The sequence below is a fragment of the Pelodiscus sinensis genome, chromosome 16, assembly GCF_052426305.1.
Source record: "Pelodiscus sinensis isolate ZL-2025 chromosome 16, ASM5242630v1, whole genome shotgun sequence".
In the NCBI taxonomy this organism is placed as follows: Eukaryota; Metazoa; Chordata; order Testudines; family Trionychidae; genus Pelodiscus; species Pelodiscus sinensis.
In genome coordinates, this window is record NC_143067.1 from 34,305,381 (window position 1) to 34,329,089 (window position 23,709).

Below are 23,709 nucleotides of genomic sequence, written 5' to 3' on the forward strand. Positions count from 1 at the left end.
GAGCATAGGATGCCAGAGTAGGATCTAAGAGAGGAACCACATTTTGTATCAGAGCAAGTTTCCAGGTGCTCTCACAAGCATTAATCCAGTATCACACAGCATATAGCCCCATTATAGTACACGGATCGCCATCCTCCCGGTGTCCCTAATTTGGGAACACACGTGGAACAAATCCTGTCAGGCAGAGGCAGAAAGGACCGTGCGTATTACCACACTCCCTTCCCCATCCTCAGCTGGGGGAATGGCAGCGCAGTGTTGCACTCTGCCGTAGGCTTTTCCCTGCCATTCCCATAGCAGCGGGGGCAATGCCTGGGAACAGTGGGGGACACGGAGCACCAGGTAAACACCCCACCCCTACCCCTCTCATGTCCCCCTGGGCCCAGAAAAATCTTTAATCCAGCAAACCCTCTTTCCCAGGGTTGCTGGATTAAAGAGGTTCAAGTGTAAACCAATCAGGGGGTGACACAGCTATGGGTAGCTATGAGGAACCGTAGGAAATGTTCATCTATTAGATGTCAGTTCTATAAAATAGTATGAAGAGAGTAACTAGAAAGCTGACATAGAATCAGACATGGAAAGCTGAAAGGGACCTCCAACGGGACATCTGATCCAGCCACTGAAGTAGGATTAAGTATACCTAGACTAGATAGTCTCAGACAGTGGTCCATGATCTCCATTCAGGTGATTCACAAATATTTCCCTCAAAGTTATGCACCTGGGTGACATGAGAGAATGTCAGGGCATCCACCTTATTAGTGGAGCCATGCAGGTGTAGCCCCCTAGTTAGGTACCTGGACCCTGGAGAAGGTGAGGTGGTGGCCTTGGGGAAGAACGGTGAATAGGCAATGGAATGAGGTGGAAAAATAGGAGGTAGGTGGGGGGCAGTGAGGTGAGAAGAGGAGATGGGAGAATTTGGCATGTGGAGATCTGTGGTGACTGGAGAAAGAGGTGACTTTCTTCAGCTTCAGGGCTGTGGTTGCCAGGGAGAGAGAGTCCTCTTTCCTAGCCTCAGCTCTGTGGCTCCTGTGGCAGAGGAGAGACACCTGTCCTTCTCAGCCCCAGCTTTGATGGCCTCCATGGCAGAGGGGAGAGGGTGCGCAGGCAGCCAAGCTCTTACTACATTTAAACTGCAGAGCCACAGCGGGGGTAGCTCCCAGGGCTGGCGCAAGCTAGAACTCAGCAGTCCCAGCTCATGCCAGCTCCAAGACTGCTGGGGCTCTGCCTCCCTTGCTCCCCCAATACGCACTACAGAGATGGTGTTGGGGAGAAGCTGGCTCCCCCCAGCACCAGCTTCTGCTTTTCCTCCTCCTTGCTGCCTCTAATACAGAGGCAGCAAGGGGGAGGGGTGAAGCAAGTAGTTGAGTAGTCTCTCGACTACCCGATAACTCTAGGCTTATCAGGTAGTTGACTACTCGACCAGTTGCGCCCATCCCTATCCCTAATAGATATTTGTCTAACCTGTTCTTTAAAACGTTCCTTGACAAAGACTCCACAACCTCTCTAGCTAACCTGTTTCAGTGCTTACGTATCCTTGTGTGTCACTGGCTGGCTATTTATAATGTATTTAAAATAGTCATTCTTGCATCAGTTTATGCTGTAAGAGTACATTTGTGAGAGCTGCCAAGTAAGCAATAACAGGTTAGAAATTCAGAGGTCAAACTCTGCTTAAAATCAAGAGTTTAGACCATCGATTCCCTGAGTTATACATTTATTACACATCTTCATTTCTCACTCAGTTGTTTACTTTTGATTTTTAGATGTGAAGAGCTGGTTGGTGATGTTTGGATTTCAGCTCAGCAACATCATTCCTGGTTTCCCTCGAGCAAAAATGTACTTTGTTCCACCTCCATATGAGCTGTCAGAGAGTCAAGCCTGTGAAAATGGACAGGTATGCTCAACTTCTTAGTGACTTAAAGAGATTTTGTTGGTCTCATATTGTATTTGAGTATCATTTCATCATTATAGACATAGTGTCTACAATCAATAGAGCCAATATTTGTTTCACGGTGATATGAAATTCAACATAGTCAGCTTTTGTAGTACTGAACACGCTATTACCACAATAGCGGTATCATTAGTTCTTCATATATATACACCCTTGAGTTGTTACTCGATTAACAATAGCAAATGGAAATCTGAGCATGTAACTTGCCATCTGTTCTATTTATATCATTACAATCCATATGCCTTTTATGTATGGCAATAAAAATGTGGTTTGTAATTATTGTACTATTACAGAACAGTTTTACTCACAATATCATATAGGAAACATTTCATATTTTTGTTTGGGGGGGGGTTAATTTTTGCCAGGCTTGCATTATAAGTTTCAGTATTGCAATTAAAATTAAAAGTAAACTAATGTTTACTTTGCCAGATTAGGAAAGGCATATGCTTTTTTGTAAAAAAGAACCCTTTGAAATTAGTTACCTTACTATAAATGTGAAGTATCTTCACTGACTTCTGAGGTTAGAAATTGGCCCAATATTTGGATAAATAGTCTTAAACTTTTTAAAAGCATCTAAGTGATTTAGGAAGCCAAGTTCTAGTTTCAAAAGTAATTAATTTGGGGGCTGCTCTACAGCCAAAATGTATATTGCTCAGGAAAGTGAAAAATTCACCCCCCAAGAGACACAGTTAAACCAACCTAATTCACCCCATGTCAATGAAAGAATTGTTCAATTATCCTATATACTGCCTCTCTGAGAGGTAGGTTTACTGCAGTGATATAAGATCTCTAGCCTTGTAGTGTAGACATACCCTAAATTATTAATTCAGAAGGGTAGCCATGTTAATCTGTAACTTTAAAAACAAAGAACAGCCCTGTGACAACATAGAGACTGACAAAGGTACAGGATCATGAGCTTTCATGGGTAAAACACACTTAATCAGATGAGTTGGAGTGGAAATATAGAATCCAATATATATATAATAGCAAAAAGAATTACCTGCCAATTGTAGGACCATTGTTAATGAAGCTAATTAAGTATGGCTGGGTATGTCCTATTTATAGTTCCTCTACCATGTATATTAGCCAAACTGGACAGTCTCTGTGACAAAACATAAATGGACACAAAACAGACATCAGAAATGGTAACACACATAAACCTATAGGGGAATATTTTAACCTCCCTAGCCATCTTATCATGGATTTAAAAGTAGCCATTCTTCTACAAAGGAATTTCACCACCCAATTACACAGAGAGACTTCTGAACTGAATCAAGATATTAACGGGTTAACGCACTACAAAGACAATTTCCTATGCCTTTGATATTCACATTTCATATCAATAACTATGAAAGGGACACATCTGGCCTACTTAATTAGCTTCATTAACAAAGGTCCTAAAATTGACAGGTAACTGTTTTTGCTGTTATATAGATCTTGGATTCTGTATTTATACTCCAACTTTTCTGATGAAGTGGCTCATGATCCTATACCAGGGGCGGGAAACCTAAGGCCCGGGGGCCAGCCCCCAGCATTGGGGAGCCTGCCTGGATCTGGCTTCTAGCATTGGGAAGCCCATGCTAGCACTCCAGCCCCTCCCACCATTTAAACACATGGCACATTTTAGCCTTATATCTTCTAGGTAAAGAAATGTTCAGAAATTACACATAATGTGTCAATAAATTGGTTCAACTGATCCTCGTAGAATCCTAGGGCTGGAAGAGACCTCAGAAGGTCATCAAGTCCAGCCCCCTGCCCAAAGCAGGACCAATCCCAACTCAATCATCCAGCCAGGGCTTTGTCAAACCAAGACTTAAAAACCTCTAGGCATGGAGATTCCACCACCTACCTAAGTAACCCATTCCAGTGCTTCACCACCCTCCTAGTGAAATAGTTTTTCCTGGTATCCAACCTAGACCTCCCCCACTGTAACTTGAGACCATTGTTCCTTGTTCTGTCATCCATCTCTACTGAGAACAGCTTCTCTCCATCCTCTTTGGAACCTCCCTTCAGGTAGTTGAAGGCTGCTATCAAATCCCCCCTCAGTCTTCTCTAGATCTGCTGGCAATGCTCCTCCTAATGTTCCCTAATATGCCATTAGCCTTCTTGGATACAAGGACACACTGTTGACGCATATCCAGCTTCTCATCCACTGTTATCCCTGGGTGCTTTTTTACCGAACTGCTGCTTAGCTGCTCTGTCCCCAGCCTGTAAAAATGCTTGGGATTCTTCCATCATTTTTCCATTGAACCTCATCAGATTTCTTTTGGCCCAATCCTCCAGTTTGTCTAGGTCACTCTGGACCCTATCTCTACCCTCCAACATATCTACCTCTCCCCCTAGCTTAGTGTCATCCGCAAACTTGCTGAGGGTGCAATCCATTCCCTCATGCAGGTCATTAATAAAGATGTTGAACAAAACCGGCTCTAGAACCGATCCTTGGGGCACTCCACTTGAAACCGACTGCCAACCTGACATCGAGCCATTGATTACTACCCGTTGTGCCCTCCTTAAAAGTTTTAAGTTGATTGGCTCCTGATTACTCTTGTGAGGAGCATGCTGTAGATAACCCAGATAGATATATCTGTTTAGATTGACTATACAAATGGTGTATCTGAAAAGACAAATGCACAAGACGTGTTTTTATCTGACATTAATCAGTTCCTTGGTACTTTGAAAATTGAGTGTAGGTAAATGCAATTTGTATAAGTCCTACTCTCGTTAGTTGGTTCACTGCATACCACTGCACAGCGTTGCAGGGACGTAGCCACGGATGGGCCTGAGTGGGTCATGATCTAGGCCCACCTACCCATCTCCCCAGTGCTTCCTGCCCTGCTCAGCCAGTGTGATGTTCTTGCCATGGAGCAAATTCTGGGTGCAGGGGGTGTCCCACTCCACCTGCCCTGCGCTCCTGACAAAGTCCAGAGGCAGCGGCTTGCCCTGCTCTTCCCTTCTTATGCTCCAGCCATGAAGTCCAATTGGAGTCTAAGTCTCTACAGTCTGACCCTGCTCACAGGCAGGAGAGTGGGCAGCTGGAGCACCACTCCATGGCAGAAGCACCAGGTGGATGGAGTGGGCCAATACTCTCCTACCCCGATCCTGCTCCCCAGAGGGAGTGCCATGCAGATGGGACAACTCCCCATTCCCACTCCCTGACTGAAGTAGGGAAGAGGTGGCCCAGATGGCTTCTGTCCTTGTCCACCCACCTTAAATCAGGGCCCTCCCAAGTGTCCCAGTCTGCCCACTGACAGACAACAACAGGCGAGTGGTATTTCTTATAGCTTGTAGTATTTTACATCACCATTTCTCATTGTCCTTTTTAACAAGGTTTGAAGTGTGTCTCTGAGGTCAGCATTTTCCAGCTGCCTATTATCTTATTTGCTTATTTCTGCAGCTAATTACTGGAGTCCAACAGACAACAGAAAGACACAATCAAGCATTCATGGCCCTCGAGGGACAGGTCATCTCCAAAAGATTACATGCCAATATTAGAGAGAAAGCTGGGCATTGGTTTGCAACAACGACTCCCATTATTGGGAAAGGGATCATGTTTGCTGTGAAGGAAGGCCGCGTAACAACTGGCATTTCCAGCATCGCCACAGAAGACAGCAGAAAAATTGCCTCTGTGCTTAACAATGCTTACTACCTGGACAAGATGCACTACAGCATTGAGGGGAAGGATACCCATTACTTCGTCAAGATTGGCTCATCCGACAGTGACCTCGTCACCCTGGCGATGACCAGTGGACGGAAGGTACTGGACAGCGGAGTAAATGTTACCGTTTCCCAACCTACCCTCCTCATCAATGGAAGGACTCGAAGGTTTACTAATATTGAATTCCAGTATTCTACCCTGCTGCTTAGCATACGGTACGGACTGACCCCCGACACACTGGATGAGGAAAAGGCACGCGTGTTAGACCAAGCTCGGCAGCGAGCCTTGGGATCAGCATGGGCCAAAGAGCAGCAGAAGGCACGGGATGGCAAAGAGGGCAGCCGCTTATGGACTGATGGAGAGAAGCAACAGCTTTTGAGCACAGGAAGGGTTCAAGGTTACGAGGGATACTATGTACTTCCAGTGGAGCAGTACCCAGAGCTAGCAGACAGTAGCAGCAACATCCAGTTTTTAAGACAGAATGAAATGGGAAAGAGGTAACAAATTAACCTGCTGTCATCCTCTGCTGGATGAATCAGTAGTCACAACTGTTATCTCCTCTCCTAAGGAGATGAAGACCTAATTGGGGGCACTAGGCTGAGCTACTTTGGGATAGTAAGTGGCAAGAAAGCTCACATTTTTTGAGTTAAATGCTACTGTTCAAGTGATTAAAAACCACATCCTGAAGTGGACTAAAGCCAGACTGATACCTTTAACCATACAAATTAAAAAGTACCCCTAAAATATTACCCACTTGTTCTGGGTCTAAAGAAAAAAAAAGAAATAAAAATAGAAAAAAGGCCTCATATTATATTACCTCACTTCATTCACATGTGAGCAAACTTTAAGAAATTCAAGAGGGCCACCTTCACTAGACCAGCTGATGAAAATGATTCAGACTGCTTGTTTGAGAAATATTCAAGAGGTTTTTGTTTAAAGCAAAATACAGGTGCATTTAAAATATGACTTTGGGTGATTTGTGTGTAATAACTGGAGGAAAATGAGAACACAAAGGAGAGACCACTGGAAATACTAAATTAAAAAATATATATTTAAAAAATAACAAACTTGCACTTGCACTCAGACCCTGCATTTGTCTGGCCTGAAGTTTAATTTATTCAAAGAGGGCAGAGTGTAAAGTTAAATTAAAAATGGTGGCTATAATCACTACAAATAAATTTCATACTCTGTTTGTCTTTGAAGATTCCATTGTGGACAGTATAACACAGTTACAGGGTGTAGTCTGTTTAGATTCAGTAGTTTGTTGGTATCAGTTCCAGTAGAGCTGTGGGCATTGTGTTACACTATTGCAAATGGGCACCACTTCAGATCACCCTGTACATACATCAGCCAGAAGGCACAATCACTGTTTCAGATTTTAAAATTATTAGTGTGTTTGTTTGGTCGAGAAACTGAGACAATCACATAATGGTCACCACAAAAAAAAATTTAAAAAAAAAAGCTAATAAGAACTTTGGTACAAAAACTTTTTTGTAATATACATGTATGAATTGTTCATTGAGTTTTTATATTAATTTTAATTTGCTGCTAAGCAAAGACTAGAGACAGGCAAAGATAATTTATGGCAAAGTGTTTAAATTGTTTATACGTAATAAAGTCTCTAAAACTCCTGTGAATTATTTGCCTCTATTGTGGAAATGTTTTGAGAAAGAAAATTGTGTATCTGTGGGTCTGCTTATATAACCTAGTACATGCAACCATTTAGATGTGAAGGTGTGCTAGCATAGTATATTGTGCACATTCTAACAATATGCTTTCCTCTGGACTCCAGGTAAGCAATACATGCCCCGGAAGCTCTGTTATGAATGTTAATCTTGTAGATATTTTTAAAAGCATTTGTCATGGAACAGAACAAAAATAACTTGGGGAAAAAAATGAAATACAAGTTATGTAAATGAAGCAATTGAAAAAGTATTAGCAGAGCACGGGAGGAAAGACCTATCGGCAGGTGTGCAGATGTAGACGCCATTTTTGCAACTGGATCTGCAAATAGAGCCATTCTACTCTAAGGCTGTGTCTAGACTACATGGCTCCATCGACGGAGCCATGTAGATTAGGGTTGTAGGACAAGGGAAATGAAGCGGCGATTTAAATAATCGCCGCTTCATTTAAATTTAAATGGCTGCCACGCTGAGCCAACAAACAGCTGATGAGCTGTTTGTCGGCTCAGCGCGCTAGTCTGGACACTCCCCTGACGACATCAAAGCCCTTTGTCGGCAGCCCTGGTAAACCTCATCCCACGAGGAATAACGGGGCTGCCGACAAAGGGCTTTGATGTCGGCAGGGGAGCGTCCAGACTAGCACGCTGAGCCGACAAACAGCTCATCAGCTGTTTGTCGGCTCAGCACGGCAGCCATGTAAATTTAAATGAAGCGGCGATTATTTAAATCGCCGCTGCATTTCCCTTTGCCCAATAAACAAATCTACATGGCTCCATCGACAGAGCCATGTAGTGTAGACGTACCCTAACTGATTCAGTTTGAGGCATAGGGCCATAATCAGTGTATTGCATCCTACCTTTACCATGCCAGTGGATACATCAGGTCTCAGGTAGGGATGTGAATGTCTAGTCAACTATCCAGTAAGCAAATAGTCAACAAGCCAGTCAACTAGTCCACTTCCCGCCCTCCCTCCCCCCACTGTCTCTATTAGAAAGAGGCAGCGGAGTTGGAGGGGGAGAGAAGGAGGGGGTGCTTCAAAGTGGCAGCGCCGCATAGAGCCTGGGGCCAGATCCGGGGCTCCACGCAGCACTGCGGCTTTGAAACACCACATGCAGCCCAGGCCAGCTGGGGACTGCTTGAGTCCCCTGCTGGCTCCATGTTCCCCGCAGCGCTTTACCTTTGAGTTTAGCAACAGCCTTGGGGCTGTTGCTACACTTCAAAGGTGGAGGCGCCCTTATCGACTAATTAAAATTTTACATCCCTAGTCTTAGACAAGTGTCTCTCTGAGAAGACTTTGCTAGGGTGACATCTTATGCAAGGTTGTTACTTCCTTGTGGTGAGACTCCTGAAATGAGATATCAATACCAGCCTTTTAGAAACTTTTCATTTAGCTCTAGTGACTACCACTTTGGGGGTCTTAATTCAAGTCATACGCCTTCTCTTCAGTCTATAAATTGTTCCAGATGGCTTGCCACAGCCAGATTTTGTGTGGCTGAAGAAATGCTGAAATGCATCTGAGCAATTCTGAAGGGGAAGCTTTATTGAGGTCTATTGTAAATGTCAAGTTCTTCCTGAACGAAGACTGTTTATTCGCATGTGGTGTAGAAGTTTATTTTTATTTTACTGTAACGTATATCTGAAATGCTGCAGTGACAATAATGCTATTCCCACTGATAGAAAAGAATATACATAATTCATTATATCCACTACAGAACTAACCTTATTAGGCCACATTTTAAGAAGTGGCAATGATTTCAGTTACATTTTTAAAAAAGTGTGCGCGCACACATTTTTTTCAGCTGTCTGGCTGTACCATCACCCCCCTGAGCCTGAGAAACATGTAATTGACATTCTTCGCTCGTGCAATTAGCAAAGTTCTTGAATTTCAATTTTATGTTTTAGTCCGCTTCAAAGGACAATAAACAGTGATTATCACTAGCCATACAACACAGACTCACTCGGTTAATAAAAAAGGATGAGAAACACCTGGCCATGAAAATAAAGTGACATATCTCTGCCATATGCAAAAACAGGAGGAAAGTTTGGAGTCTCCCATAAATGTGACTAACCCTTCACTCCTGGGACTAGTAGAAGGAAGTTTGACATTGTCCAGTTAACTTCTGCTTTTAGTTTAGGTGATTAGTCAGGACTCATCACAGGCTGAATTTAGAAATCGGTACTACATGTGGGACTTTGGGCCTCTTTGTAACCCAGAGGTGATGTTCTTCTGAGCTGTGATATCAACAGAGACGCTTGAATTAATTGCAGGCTTGAATTGCAAATTCAGCCATTTATTATCAACTAGTGTAGAGTTTGCTCTATCTAAAATAAGTTTTATACAAAATCTGTATTTTCCTCTCTGCCAAATGATTTAATATATACATACTAGCCACTTGTGGACTTTTTTGTTTATGACTGACTGACTGGGTGTTGGACTTAGTGCATCATTTTATTAGTTGACTTTGGCTATGACTAAACAGGTGAGTTAAGCCATAGACAGCAGTTGCTGAATCATAGAATACTAGAACTGAAAGGGACATCTAGAGCTCGAGTCCAGTCCCCTGCCCTCATAGCAGGACCAAGCAGTGTCTTGATCATCCTATATAGGTGTCTGTCTAACCTGCTCTTAAATATCTCCAGTGATGGAGATTCCACAAGTTTCCTAGGCAATTTATTCCATTGTTTAACCACCCTGACAATTAGGAAGTTTTTTCTAATGTCCAACCTAAACCTTCCTTGCTGCAATGTAAGCCCATTGCTTCTTGTTCTATCATCAGAAGTCAAGGAGAAATTTTTTCCTCCTTCCTCCTTGTAACACCTTTTTAGATACTTGAAAACTACTATCTTGAAGCTTACTTGCCTTCAATTTAGATGTAAGGCAAGGAATCTCAAAGTGCAAAAATAGTTTCAAACATTCACACCAGTGGGTTATTTCTGGCCTGCACTAATAGGCAGGTGTTCAGTCCATTTTGTACTATGAGATTGTTTGTGTAGTAAGGAAGATGAGGCGTGTAGAGGGAGGAACAGAAGGTGAAGACTCCTTATAATTCCTCCTTTATTCCTCCTTTATTCCAAGAGATTTCAATTGCTAAAAATCAGTGTCACTGCTCCTTTGTAATCCCCCTGCATTCTAACAAACCAAAAGCGGGTCCCTAATTATGGATAAGTGTTAGGAGCTATTTTATATTTAACTTCTACTAAGTCGGAATGAGGAGCATATAACATGTGCTGTCTAGGTCTGTTCCAGCTAACTTCTTTGTGCACAGGATTTACTTCACAATTTACTGAACCTCTCTAGTCCAGCATCCTTGGGACCTAACTGGTGCCAAACCAGACAATTTGCCAAACCACAGGAGGACAATATCTAGCAGCATTACCAACACTTACACTGGTTACTATGCTTTTAGAGAACATTTAGGAGTAAATTAGCTCTAAACAACATCACAGAACACTGAGAGCCAGGACTAGTGGCTATAAACAAACTGTGGGAAACTTGGCCACACCCATGAGAAGTGGACATCCAGCTAATTAAAATCATGCTGGATCATGGATGTTGCCAGACCAGAGTGCCAGACTAGAGAGGTTTAACCTATAATAGGATCTGATTGTTAAGAAACTTGGACATTCTACTTAATGTGTGCTGATAAACATTTACCCAGAAGTATGTTTCGTGGAATCACTTAACAAGAGTCTCCCTAATAAATGCCTCATAGGGAGGTGACAGACTGAAGATAGCATTCTCTGAATTGATTTCAAGCTTTAGCAGACTCCCTCATGATAGGAGATACGTGGGATTATTTTCATACCAAACATCAGACACAGAACTCTGTCTATGTACTGCAAGTGATATATTGCACCATTGAAAAGAACAAATATTAATAGGGATGTGGGATTTAGGCCACAGATTTTGCCCCTCCCCCATAGTTAATTAACCAGAAATTTAATTGACACTATGGCTATGTCTAGACTGCAAGCCTCTTTTGAAAGAGGCTCTTTCGAAAGAGAGCGTCTAGACTGCACGCGGAACTTTCGAAAAAGCAAGCCACTTTTTCGAAAGAAAGCACCCAGTGAGTCTGGACGCTCTCTTTCGAAGAAGCCCTATTTACATTCAAGAACGCCTTCTTTCGAAAGAGCACTTTAGAAAGAAGGCGTTCTTCCTCGTGAAATGAGGTTTACCACCATCGAAAGAAAAGCCGCGTTCTTTCGATTTAATTTCGAAAGAACGCGGCTGCAGTCTAGACGCAGGTGAAGTTTTTTCGGAAAAAGGCTACTTTTTCCGAAAAAAACCCTGAGTCTGGACACAGCCTATATGTCTATCCTGAGTGGATGTTACACAAGGGCTGTGTCTACATTGGCACCCTTTTCCGGAAAAGGGATGCTAATGAGACAAGTCGGAATTGCAAATGCCACGGGGGATTTAAATATCCCACGCAGCATTTGCATGAACATGGCTGCCGCTTTTTCCGGTTCGGGGCTTTGCCGGAGAAAAGCGCCAGTCTAGACGGGATCTTTCAGAAAATAAAGTCTTTTCCGGAAGATCCCTTATTCCTCTTAAAATCAGGAATAAGGGATCTTCCGGAAAAGGCTTTATTTTCCGAAAGATCCCGTCTAGACTGGAGTTTTTCTCCGGCAAAGCCCCGAACTGGAAAAAAGCGGCAGCCATGTTCATGCAAATGCTGCGTGGGATATTTAAATCCCCCGCGGCATTTGCAATTCCGACTTGTCTCATTAGCATCCCTTTTCCGGAAAAGGGTGCCAATGTAGACACAGACGAAGAGTCATGAATGCAAAGTGAGTGTTATAATCAACATTGTTGACTTCATGAAAGTACATTACCATACACAGTGGCTACTTGCTAGCTCTTTCCCACGTAATTACAATAGGGGAAAACTTCTTCTGTATTGTACTTTCCAATTAAAAAGCTTACTCAGAGTAAGTAGGATTTTGCAGACTTCACTTTCAGGATTTGATTCATCCTGATTTCTGAGACAGAGCACCTGCAAGGAGATTCTAAATCATCATAAATGTGTTTATTGCCGTAAGACAATCTCCCTTTTCTATGCTGAAATATTAAGATAGCTGTAGTTGGCCCAAATTCCCTCCTCCCCAAGGCTTCTACCGGTATGTATGTACAGTTGATTGGAAAATGTTACAGAAACCTTTCAGATATTAGTAAATAAATCATCATCATCAAGTTCCCATTATGCCTCTGGCATTTAGGCCAGCAATGAAGCTCCTCTAATCCTGTCTGAAAGACTTGCCAGAAGCAATGGTTCCCCAGCTGTGCCCCAGGTTTTTCCGATTGGCTTCCACCATATTTCACCATGTTGTTTTCTGGCAGTGTTGTTTTCGCTTGCCTTCAGATGTCTATCTCACTGCTATTCTGGTAATGGTGTGCTGAAGCACATCTGAAGCACATGGCCAGTCCAGCTCCAAAACCTCCCAGTAATGATGGCACACATTGGCTGCATTGTATTAACAGGTCTTGATTTCAGATTGTTCTGGCCCAAAAAATATGTGTGTATGGAATCAAGGAAGGTTGTATGGAATCAAGGCATGTTGGATGAAATGAAGACAATTTGGATATGTCATGCTTTCTCGTTCCCCAGCATTCTGCTCTATAAAGTAATGTGGAAAGCCAAATCTTGAGTTGGTTTTGGTGTTGATTTTGCTGATTTGCAGACCTATTTAAGCTCCTGAGGTGTTTCTGGCTTTGCTGATTTTGTTCTGGACTTCCTGACTTGTTCCAATATACAATGGTTCTCCCCAAGTATGCGAATGTTTCTACATTGGTGAACATAATCCTTTATTCACCCTGGTGACGGTAAGGCAGTATTAGAACATCATGGTATTTGTCTTATTTCAATTGGTTTTCAGCCCTATTTACTGGCTAAATGAGGGATTTTCAAAAGCATTTGAATGACTTAGGAAAAGCACAGCGCCTGTTGACTGTCAATGGAATTTTTCTTTTGGGTATGTTGTAAACCTCCCCCTTCTATAGTACCTAGTCTACTGGTACACACTAAGCCTCCCAATTAAGTCTTTGAAGTGGATTCATGGGGATTTCTGGCTCCACTTTCTTTCTCAGACAAGCAGATATTGCTCCTCAGAATTCCCAGAGACAGACCAGAGGTTATAAATATGCCTGCCTTCTTAGCTCGACTGACTCTTCTTATCCATTGACTATTCTGCTAAAGGCCACACAGAATCCATTCTGACGCATCTCTCTCTCTCTTTCTCATCCCTTCCCGTGTTTTCTTAGACAAGCTCTACCATGGCTAAGGATGTATCTTAAATCTTTGCATGATGCCTCCCCGCACCTGCCTGCCAAGACTGCTATAGGTTATACAGTTGCTTATAGAAATGTAATATCCTGAGGAACTCGATCCTACAAATACGTAGTCCTCCCAATGCCAAAGACAGCTTTGTAAGGAATGCCTAAATCAAGCCCTCAGAAGTTTAGCCAAGAAAAATAATTCTGTGCCCTAAACTTCCGCTGCCGGGGCTTATGGCCCAGTGTTGGCTCTGCATTTTTTAGACAATTATCTGTTCTAGAAGCCAGGGAGAAGAGACAGTTTTCATTTTCCTCCAGCACTGCCACTAATTAGATGGGGTTTCCTACAGCTTCAGTAGTGGCAAAAATATATTGAAAATGAGTAGGGGAGGAATCCCAAAGGTATGGTTCTCAGGTTTGGCTTGTGTAGGCACCCTAATACTCAGGCGCTTTTCCAGATTTTACAATATTGTCGCCAGTGCTCCCTGCAAGCTGTGTGCTTGGGCAGCCATTCAGGAGAGACTCAAGTGCCTCCCAGCTGGTTAAAAGAGCACCCACAGTGCCCATATCCAGCAGCATGTGTTTCTCCTGGTGGTGCACATAAAGCAATTTTTTCCGTACATGGATGGAAAAAATTAGAGGGAACGTTGATTGTTACCCACTTCTTAAGCTAAATGTGAGGGGGCAATGAGTAGTTATCTTCTTGGGTAGGATCAGTCAGAACAACTGTGGTGATCTTTATGGGTTCCCCACTTCCTTTTGATGAAGCGCATTGTTCTCGTCTCCCCTCCATCATTCTAAAATCCCTTTATTTCCACCTTTGTCTCTCACCACTGGGTGTATGTCAGTCCCCTCATACCTCTTTGAGGGTCCTCCATTCACATCAGCCCCTTTTTGCTACCACTCTCCCGCTTCCTTGTAGATTACTTACGAGTTGTGATTAACCTAACATTAAGGCTGGAGTGGAGCAAATCCTGTTCCTATTGTGGGAAAGAGCTTTAAGTGATCACATTTCACTCTCCCAGGGTGCCTCAGTTACACTGTCCCAACTAGATAAACCTGCCTTTACATTTCCTCCACATAAAACACATTTGGTCACGGGCCAGACTAAGGAGCCTGCCTCACACAAGTCTTTGTGTCCATTCCTGCTCTCTCAAAATTCAGTGCACTGCTGGGTGTCACTGTCACTCCCTTGCCCGGCACATGCTGGCCTAACTCTCCAATCGATATCAGCATTATTTGGCTTCTGTCTGGTAGATCAGCAGACAGGTATGAAATGGTTGCCCATTCGGGATGCAATCTGGCAGCACATGGTGGCTCAGCTATCCCCAGTGTCCAAGACACGCTGCTCCAAAGTCTGTTCAGATCCAGGGAAGCCTTACTCTGCAGTTAGCCTCATAGAAATTAGTGGGACAGCAAGGGAAGAGCAGTACGCCTCACAGAAACAGGCAACACAGAAACCTGCTGGGGAACATCAATGAGTGGTAGGCACTCATGAATGGATCTCAAAGTCACCTATTAGTTCAAACTCATTTCAAAAGCCAGCTCAACAGGGAAACTACAGAACTTAATTTCATTTACAAGTTTGATTCCCACAAGAGAAGTCTAAACAAAGACATTGGCTAGATGGCTGGCTACATCACACATCTTAATGACATAAAAAAAAAAAGTGTGCTCAAAGTGGGTACCAAGTATTCTTACCAGTTTCATTTAGCATAGACACTCTAATTGACAATTTGGTTCGCCCTTTTTTTTTTCTTCTCTTTCCGTCTCTCCCCCATCCCTTCTCTGTGTTATTTATTTAAAAACTGGACCCCTTAAACTCCATTTATCTGAAGAAGTGGGTTGTGCCCATGAAAGCTCATGATACCATTAACATTTTTTTTTTAGTCTGTAAAGAGCTGCAAGACTATGTGTTGTTTTTTAAATTTTTCCAGTACTCCTCAATGTGAGTTAGCGGATCAGAATCTGGTCTGTTGAAATCAAACAACATGCAAACTGCAAATACTCAACTGCGTGGTATCTATGGCTGCTTTCACTTTTCAAATCCAAAACTCAAAGGTTGGTGAGTCAAAGTTCTATAACATTATAAACTTTAAAGCCCAAGAATGTGGGCTACTTGTACATGTTTCTTTGACTGCAATAGTAGTCGCTTGGGGGGGGGGTTGTTTTTTTAATAAGAAAAGGAATTCTACAAGTCCAATTTTGCATTTTAGCTTGAACAAATGAGCAGTCACTTTTTCTTTCCTAGTTTTCATATATTAGCACAATGAGCAGGCTGGGCCATGGTTGTGAATGCTTAGAATGTTTGATTTTAAAAGCCACCTGCTAGATTGCTTTATGCAACATTATGGAAACATTAAAACTTTGGGTTTAATATCAAAATCATGTATAAACCTCTGAGTTCCTTCCGCTGCTTTTGGCATTTCAGGGCTTTTGCTCTTGAAACTGTACTACCACCTTGAGGCCACACGGTGGCGGTTTCGTCTGCAAGATGTTCAATTCATTGGTGACCTTTGTGTTTTCCGATGGAATGAAAATTTGCATTTTAAAACTTCTGGGCTTGTTTTACTCTGGATCTACAGCCTTTATCTTGTTATTGGCTGCAGCACTCTAACACCAGTGATCTCTGAGGGAAAGGAGTGGAAAATGATGCAGGTAGAGCCAGAGTTCTATTGGGTCTCCTTTTCTCCAATGGCTGAACCAACACTAGACCAGAACTTCCTATTCATCCATCAGTTAGAACAGTGAGGTGAGAGGGGTGAACAGGGATAGTGGCTCAGGGTGTGTCTGAGGAGTGTCAACAGGCTGGGAGATCTTTGGACTGTTTCTATACTATACCTTTCTTTACATTAGAAGAGCCCTCGTCACTATGGAGTCCTCAGGGCCTCCACTTCCTGTACATAAATACTCCTCTTGGGGAGTTTTAAGTGCCATGCTGCTTCCTGGCTCAGGAGTCTGAAGCAGTAGCCTCCTCTGAGGTCTTTCTGGGTTTGTTGGTGAAATGCAACCAAGTTAATAAGAAAGCATCGCACTTCCCCCAAAATCCATGTGCATCACACCTGAGCTACCATGAGACACTGGACAGTTGAGTGCTCTATGCTACTTCATGTCTTGTCTCCACCAGACTGAGTGGCTTGTTAATAGTCAAGTGGACATTTCCAAAAGATGTACCAAGTGTAGATCAAACGAGTGCTGAACATTAAGCGTTGCCATTTCCAAGCTGGGATATTCAGAATGTTAGGTCCTGCCACATTTCCCACCTCATCACCTTGCCCGTCTGAGGGGCTGTCTGACTACAGCAGGCTCACTCACAGCGTGAAAGGAAACGCTCTCACTCTGGCAAAGAGGAGACTAATGAGCTACATTGGGCCTGTTCTGCACCAACTAAGTAAACCTGCCAAGCTTGCTCTGGAGAGGAGGTTAAAAAGCTGCCACAAGCAGAGGTGGTGAACAGGAAGTGGGCTGTCCCTAGCCTCTGTTTCTCTGGAAGTGGGTGACAGGGGATCACATGAGGATTACCTCTTGTGTCCCCTCCCACTGGGGCATCTGGTATTGGCCACTGTCGGCAGACAGGATACTGGGCTGGATGGACTGTTGGTCTGACCCAGTAGGGCCGTTCTTATGCTCCTGATACAGGCGTCCCAAGAGGGAGCCTGCGACAAGTATCACTGCTCCCAAAGCTGCAAGACCCATCGGGTAGATCAATACACTCTTACCAAAACGGCTGGAGGTCGGCCATATTTACACTAAGCCCAAAAGGCTGGCCTAGGAATACTGCCTGAGTTCCAGGTCACCCCTTCTTGTCTTTATAAAGGAAAAGCCCCCGGGGCACTTTCCTCCTCCCGTTGGTTTCTCGGAGAGAGAGAATTGTGTATAGTGCTAGGGCCAAGAGTGGGGAATAAGCCCCTGGAGCGGAGACTTGGATTAGTTATTGCGTGAAGGGCAGAGGGTTTTTTTCTTGGCTAAGGTTCTCTGGGCACGATTTAGGTGTTGCCTACAGGGGATACAAGCGACTGTGTAGGGACCTGGGAGGGGTCTGCAGAGGACTTGAGGAGGGGGAAACCCCTGCCATCCACAGTCATAATAAGGTAGTATTAATTTTAACTAAGTGGAGTAGTGCAAAGGAGTCTGGATCCCTGTCCATTAATCTAAGACCAGTGAGCAAAGATTTCTCTAAAGCCAAGCTCTTTAACAATTTAACTTTCTTTTCTTCAAAGAAAGAATTAGAAGTAGTTCGATAGACAATGTGGAATATAGGACCATGGTGACAGTGTGGCTCAGATGAGTGGTAGTACAGTTGCATTGTTGACGGTTGCCATTACCAGGTGCTTCAGTGAAATAGGTGAGATACACTGTTCTAGACAGCTACAGAATACTCTGCCCATAAGGATAGATTCTTCCTAGCCCCATTAACTTATGCCCTGAAGTAGAAGAGTTTCTCTTTTTCACAGTTCAGTTGTTTTAATGTTTACTCCTATAACTGGCCATGTGGCTTTTCCATATACGTATGGAAGTGTAGAACCCAGTCTTTGTGACACATACAAAACTCTGCCTGTCTGATACCTAGTGATGCCGATTGTCATGGGCTAATTGTGCAAAATAGTATTTTACATGGATTTTAAAAATTGTTCCAATCTTATGGTTATTGAGGCTGTTTATGCATCATTTTACCCTCTAGCCCTGAGCTGTCTGATCTAAACTACAGCTTCTTCCAACGCACTGCCCCTCAACAACGTGTCAGAAATGATTTCACTGTATCAGAGTTCCAGCTGGTGGCAGGTTGTGAGTGGGAAACACGAGTGCTTCCATTCCAGCAGGGGTAGATGCCCATAGGCACTCGCTAGGGATGGATATCCTTCCTCAAGGACACGCTCTCTCACCCACGCACACTGCACTCGGACAAGAACAGGACTCTATACAGTTATCAGGGCCAGTTATCCATTGTTTATATGGCAGATGTGGAGAAATTCAGGCCTGAGGGCCAGATGTGGCCCCTGGGCTTCCCTGGATCTGGCCCCCAAGGCTTGCAGCCCCTATTGCACTGGGGAGCCTGTGCTAGTGTGCCAGCCCTCCTACTGCCCTATTCTGGGCATGGAGCACACAAAATCTGCTAGGCTGTGCCCCCCTAGGCTCTAGTGTGTGAGGGGAATGTGAGGGGTGTCTTTCCACTTCTCAGTTGGATGCTACCTTAGTGAAGGTCTTTTGTGTGTGGTCCTGATTTTTCTGTGGGTCAGAGACCCCTGCCCCAAAAAAGGTTCCCCACCCCTGGTTTATGGCCACAGAAGTAAAGGATGCAGAGGCGCCAATAGCCACACAGGGCCTCCAGGCAAGATGGTGGGAGCCCAGCTGCATGCTCCAGGAAAGGGCTGGACCTCAGGCAGAAGAGGCAGCCAGCCTTCAGCACTACTGAAGTGTGGAGCCCCTCCCAGCGCTGCCTGGTGTGCACTGTGTGGTGCCCTTGCCTCCCTTAGCAGCTGTCAGAGCCACCCGGAGTGTGCCACGGCTTCTCCAGTGATGACTGAAAGGGCTCCGGGCTCTGGGCCACCACTGCCGCAGCAGGAGCAGGAGCCAAAGCCCTGAGCCTTTTTGAATCACTGGGCCCTGGGATGGTTGCCCTTTTGGTCCCCCTGTCAGTGGGCCTGGAAGGATGGAACAACCAAATCTCCTCCCTGAAAAGGGAGCGTACCAGCGCCAAGAGAAATGCTGTTAAACATTGAAATGTACATGAGAACTGAGCTCAGTCAAAAACTCTAGAACAGCATCTTTACCCTCCAGCCTGCCAGAAACCAGAAGCCTCCCTGTTTCAGAGTAACCACTAAGAACTCTAGCCTGACGACCTCATCTCGGCGCATTGGTTATGAGCAAGACTTTGGAGAGTCTGTTAGAATATTTTAGAGGGCCTGGTTAGCACACAATCACTGCACTTAACAGTATTAGAGATGTTATGTTTGGAATACCCAAAGGGATGATTATTTCATCACTACTCCAGCCACCAGAGACGTTTGCTAGTATTTAACTGGCATCCTTGAACGGGCCATAGAACACCATTTGCAATAAAAATTCTAAGCTGGCTTGTTTGAAATATGGTACATACAGAGGAACCTTCAGTACTTTGGGCCAGTCAGATCCCACCTGAAATCAACTACCTAATACTAAAAGGCTCAGAAAAAGAAACTTCTCAGCTGAGCTGAAGGAGGCGGATCAGGGCTGCCAGCATGTTCTAGCTCAGGACACCTAAGACTCCTGCTACAGGTAAGCACAAGTCACACTACAGAAGGGTCAATAGAGGCCAGATTTATTTGCCATTGCCAACAAAGGGCAGGTGCGAACATATGTCAACACAAAACACAACAGGCTTTTGCTTCCTCAGCACAACCGCTGCAAGCCTGCCAGTGTCTCATACTTTGTTAGCTTTGGTCACTTTATACAGGGGACTCTCGCAATTTGCAGAATCACTATTCGTGGTTTTCTGTATTCGCGAGGGTCTCCTGTCCTAGCCCGGGGGAAGGAGGTGGCAAGGGCTGGTTTAAAAAAAACCCTATTTCCCTATGTGCTGATGGAACTTCCTGCCTGCCACTGTCCCTCCCATGAGGAAGAGGGACTGAAACAGGAGTAATACCTCCTTTACCTCGGATAGTCATTTCTGGGGTCCGCACAACAGGAGGGAGCAGGGATGTGTGGGGTGGAGTAGTTAACACTCCTAGAGGCTGTATCACTTTTCTGTGGCATGCCCCTCACGTGGGCCACTCCACAGAAGGTAGGGAAGTGAGGCTCTCCTTAGGCGCCTAAGTCCCCCTCACAGTCTGAAATTGAAACAAACACGGCCACCGAGGAGCCCCTAGGCACTAGTGGGCATGCACAAAGCTGCCTGAGCACCGCTGCCACTCCACAGCTAGTGACCTGTGTGGAGCCCCTGCTGAAGCCAAAACCCTGAAGAGGTCTCCAACTAGGCATTCCACTTGCCAGCCAAGGGCAGGGCTGGCCCTACCATGAGGTGAACTGAGGCCTCAGGTGCCAGACTGTGCGGGGGAGCCACTAGGACCCAGAGTGTAGAGAATTGTGTCTGCTGCTGGTGCATATGTATTCTCTGCTCTAGATGCAGAGATGGTGGAGTGCTGTGCTGGAGGAAGGAGGGCACAAGAGCCCTTTCAAAGTTTTGGCCCAAGCGAGGGGGCGTCATTTAAGCTCCCCGCCTCAGGTGCCAAAATGTTGTGGGCTGGCCCTGGCCAGGGGACCAATCCTCTTGCCACACTCAGAGGATCCCTATGGTTTAGGCCCTGCACAAGAGATGGATGAAGAGAGCAAGTCAAGAAACATCCAGGCCTGCATGACAGTGTCAGAGTTATGCACAAGCTAAGTAAGCTACAGCTTAGGGCCTCAGACTATGAGGAGGCCTCTAAATAAAAAAAAGGACTAGTTTTTAGTTGTATTCTCACCTATGTACCAGTATATATGCAACTACAGAACGTTATTATTTCTATTTTAATTGTCCTTTCTGTTAAACTAATACGCATTTTTGGTAGTGCTCTAGTTTAGGGCCTCGGCCTGTCTTATCCCAGCCTTGACTGAGCACTGCAGCACCTTGGTGGATTTAGCCCTCTGGAGTCAGCAGATCTGATTCCACCACACCCTGGGAACAGAGCTGTTGCGTAAGATGGGGCCATTTTCGCTCAGTCACTTTTCCAATCATTCCAGCACAGGTCTGCAGACATGGTTCTACGGTGCTGTAGATGGAGCAGGAGTCTTTCCCAAGCCATAAGCTTTGTGGGAGTAATAGGAGAAGATTAACATTTCTTGGCATCTTCCAGCCCTGATCTTAGTGTCAAATGCAGCAGGGCTGGTTTATTTAGTTGTGCTCTTTCAAGAGCAATTTTTTAACCATTTATTAACTCAACTGAAAACAAAAGCCTTGACCTAAATCAGTGGTCCTAGGGAGTCTCACCGCTAATGTATTTACTGATAAGCACCTTCCTCTGACTTAAAAGAAGGCCAACTTGCTAACCCGCAGCTAAGTCAAAGTTGCCAAAATAAGTGTCTAATCTAATACCAGGGAAGGAATGTTTCTCTTTATTGAGGTTTACATGCCATCTGCTACACATGACGTTTATGCATTTAATGTCTCTCAAGGGAAAGCTGATTGTAAATGCACTTTCAAGAAGGAGGCTTCCTTTCTGAACAGGTAAGTTGGTTAACCCACGTTTTGACAGTTTCTGACCTGACCTGACAGAGACGGGATCTTCCACACTGGCGATAAGGCAAGATCTCCCATGCTGCTCTCATCTGCAAACTACAATTAAGTGCCCAATCCAGTCCTTAAAGGGACAGCATCCATAATCCAACGTGGAAGCATCTCCAAGTTCATTTCTAAATACAACAAAAATAAATAACTGTGCCAATTACTCCAGTGATCACGAACACGTCTGGTCTCAGGGAGGCTGGACTTTTCCTGTGTGTTGGCCTTGTCTTTATTAATGCTACTGCAGACTGTACTGGGTTGCCTCACTCCAGGTTTCTCCCTGACCTGGCAGCCTGGGGTTCCAGGCCCTGCTCTGCAGGTCCTGAGGCCTAATCACTGTCCCTCAGGCCCAGCAGCCTAATCACAGTTCCATAGCAAGGGGTTGGGTAGGGCGGCCCGGGCCCTCCCTCTCCTCCAGGCCCCAGCCTAGGGTCCTATCAGTGGTGGGCAGTTCCCACCACTGGCTCGGCGGGGAGCTCTCCCCAAAACATGCCGAGCCCGCCGGGTCACTTCCCAGGCCCCGCCCAGGGCTGCTTCCTCCCCCATCCCCCTGGCTACCGCGGACTCTACAGTCTTGTCCAGATCCCATGTCAGTGGCTGCTGGGTTGGTTGGTCCTACGGCAATTGCACCTGCGGTGATGCCTTGGCTGCAAGGCTTGGCCGGCGAGGCAGTAGAGATCGTCTCGAGGGCTGTGTTGGCAGTGGCGGCAGCAGTGGCGGCAGTAGCTGTGGCTCTGGTGCTCTGGCAGGAGAGCCTTCTTCTCCCAAGGTCAGCCCCAACTGAGCTGCGCTGCAGGCTTTTATATTTGGGCTGCACTGGGAGCATGCCCAGCAGGGTCGCAGAGGAGGGGCGTATTCCCCCTTCCCCCCGCATAGGCATGCTCTACTTCCCCTTGTTCAGTGTAGGGCTGCCCTGCCCCGTCACACAGACCTTTGAACTTTACCTGACAATAGGCTTCTCCCTGCCACTATGTCTTCCTCTGGATTTCCTTCTGAAGCATCTGCAAGCTCTTCATTTAATTCTACATGCTGATAGACTTCTATTGTGAGACACACAGTAGTCCCCAGGAGATGTGCGTCTCCTATCTCTGTCTGGAGACGTTTGCCTCAAGGCACAGGAACATACTTTTAGGATATATGCATAACTTCACATTATCATGGAATTATGTAAATTGCAATTATTATGAGACATATGGCTGGTATAACATAGGATTTCATTAGGGATCTTGCATTCAATTCTTCTACCTCTAATGTATCTCTGTGCCCGCAGCCAGTTGGTCTCAAGAGATCTTTATCGAAGTTAGCTGTATGGGAATCTGGGGGCATCTACTGTGACCAGAGGCAGTAAGAACCAAATTGTGCTTCTATTTTCATCCTGAGGGAGTTCAACCCAATATTCATTCAACTCAGCGAAAAGACTCCTCATTCTTATTACAGGCAGTCCCCAGGTTACGTACAAGATAGGGACTGTAGGTTTGTTCTTAAGTTGAATCTGTATGTAAGTCGGAACTGGTACATATTGTAGGGGAAACTTTAGCCAAACATTTCTCCAGAGCTCAGTTTTATTCTCCCACACCTCACTTCCCTCAGTCCTTTATTCTCAAGCTGAGGTGTCTGCTGAGAAAAGCCGCTCTGCGTCTCCCTGGTCTGCTGGGGGGGAGGGGGCGCTAGCTTCACGTCTCCCTGGTCTGCTGGGGGGAAGCAGCTAGTGCGGGGTTGCCTCACCCCGTTTGTAAGTAGGGATCCGATGTAAGTCGGATCCATGTAACCCGGGGACTGCCTGTAGTCAATAGCTCCAGCATCGGGTCCTCTGCATGGAACTAACTGTCCAGACTTCGGTAGAGTTACCCTGAAGCGAGCCACAGAACTTGTTCCCAGTATGTAGGCCTATCCCATGCAATTTAGAGATAGAGA

The 23,709-nt window shown here is 45.0% G+C and overlaps 2 protein-coding genes across 13 annotated transcripts in view; one reads left to right on the top strand and one right to left on the bottom strand.

The window, feature by feature from the left end:
- Window positions 1-7,237, top strand: part of TENM2 (teneurin transmembrane protein 2) — a 1,126,385-nt gene extending 1,119,148 nt beyond the window's left edge. For all 4 annotated transcript variants that reach the window (XM_075900179.2, XM_075900181.2, XM_089769544.1 and 1 more), the window contains 2 exons: window positions 1,758-1,888; window positions 5,340-7,237. In XM_075900179.2, coding sequence (XP_075756294.1) covers window positions 1,758-1,888; window positions 5,340-6,101 — 893 coding nt within the window. In that variant the 3' untranslated portion in view covers window positions 6,102-7,237. The remainder of the gene's footprint in view (window positions 1-1,757; window positions 1,889-5,339) is intronic.
- Window positions 1-23,709, bottom strand: part of LOC149523523 (uncharacterized) — a 63,632-nt gene that overhangs the window by 20,523 nt on the left and 19,400 nt on the right. For 3 of the 9 annotated variants that reach the window (XR_016346977.1, XM_089769546.1, XM_089769547.1), the window contains 2 exons: window positions 22,740-22,901; window positions 21,205-21,923 (listed from right to left, as the gene is read on the bottom strand). The exons of 1 other annotated variant lie outside the window; for it this stretch is intronic. Coding sequence is in view for 2 of the 8 variants with exons in the window: in XM_089769546.1 (XP_089625672.1) it covers window positions 21,853-21,923; window positions 22,740-22,901 (233 nt within the window). In the remaining 6 variants the exon portion in view is untranslated. Of the gene's footprint in view, window positions 1-1,691; window positions 1,873-2,945; window positions 3,048-21,204; window positions 21,924-22,739; window positions 22,902-23,709 lie in introns of those variants that run through there. 5 more of the 9 variants (XR_016346979.1, XR_016346978.1, XR_016346981.1 and 2 more) reach the window with 3 other exon arrangements.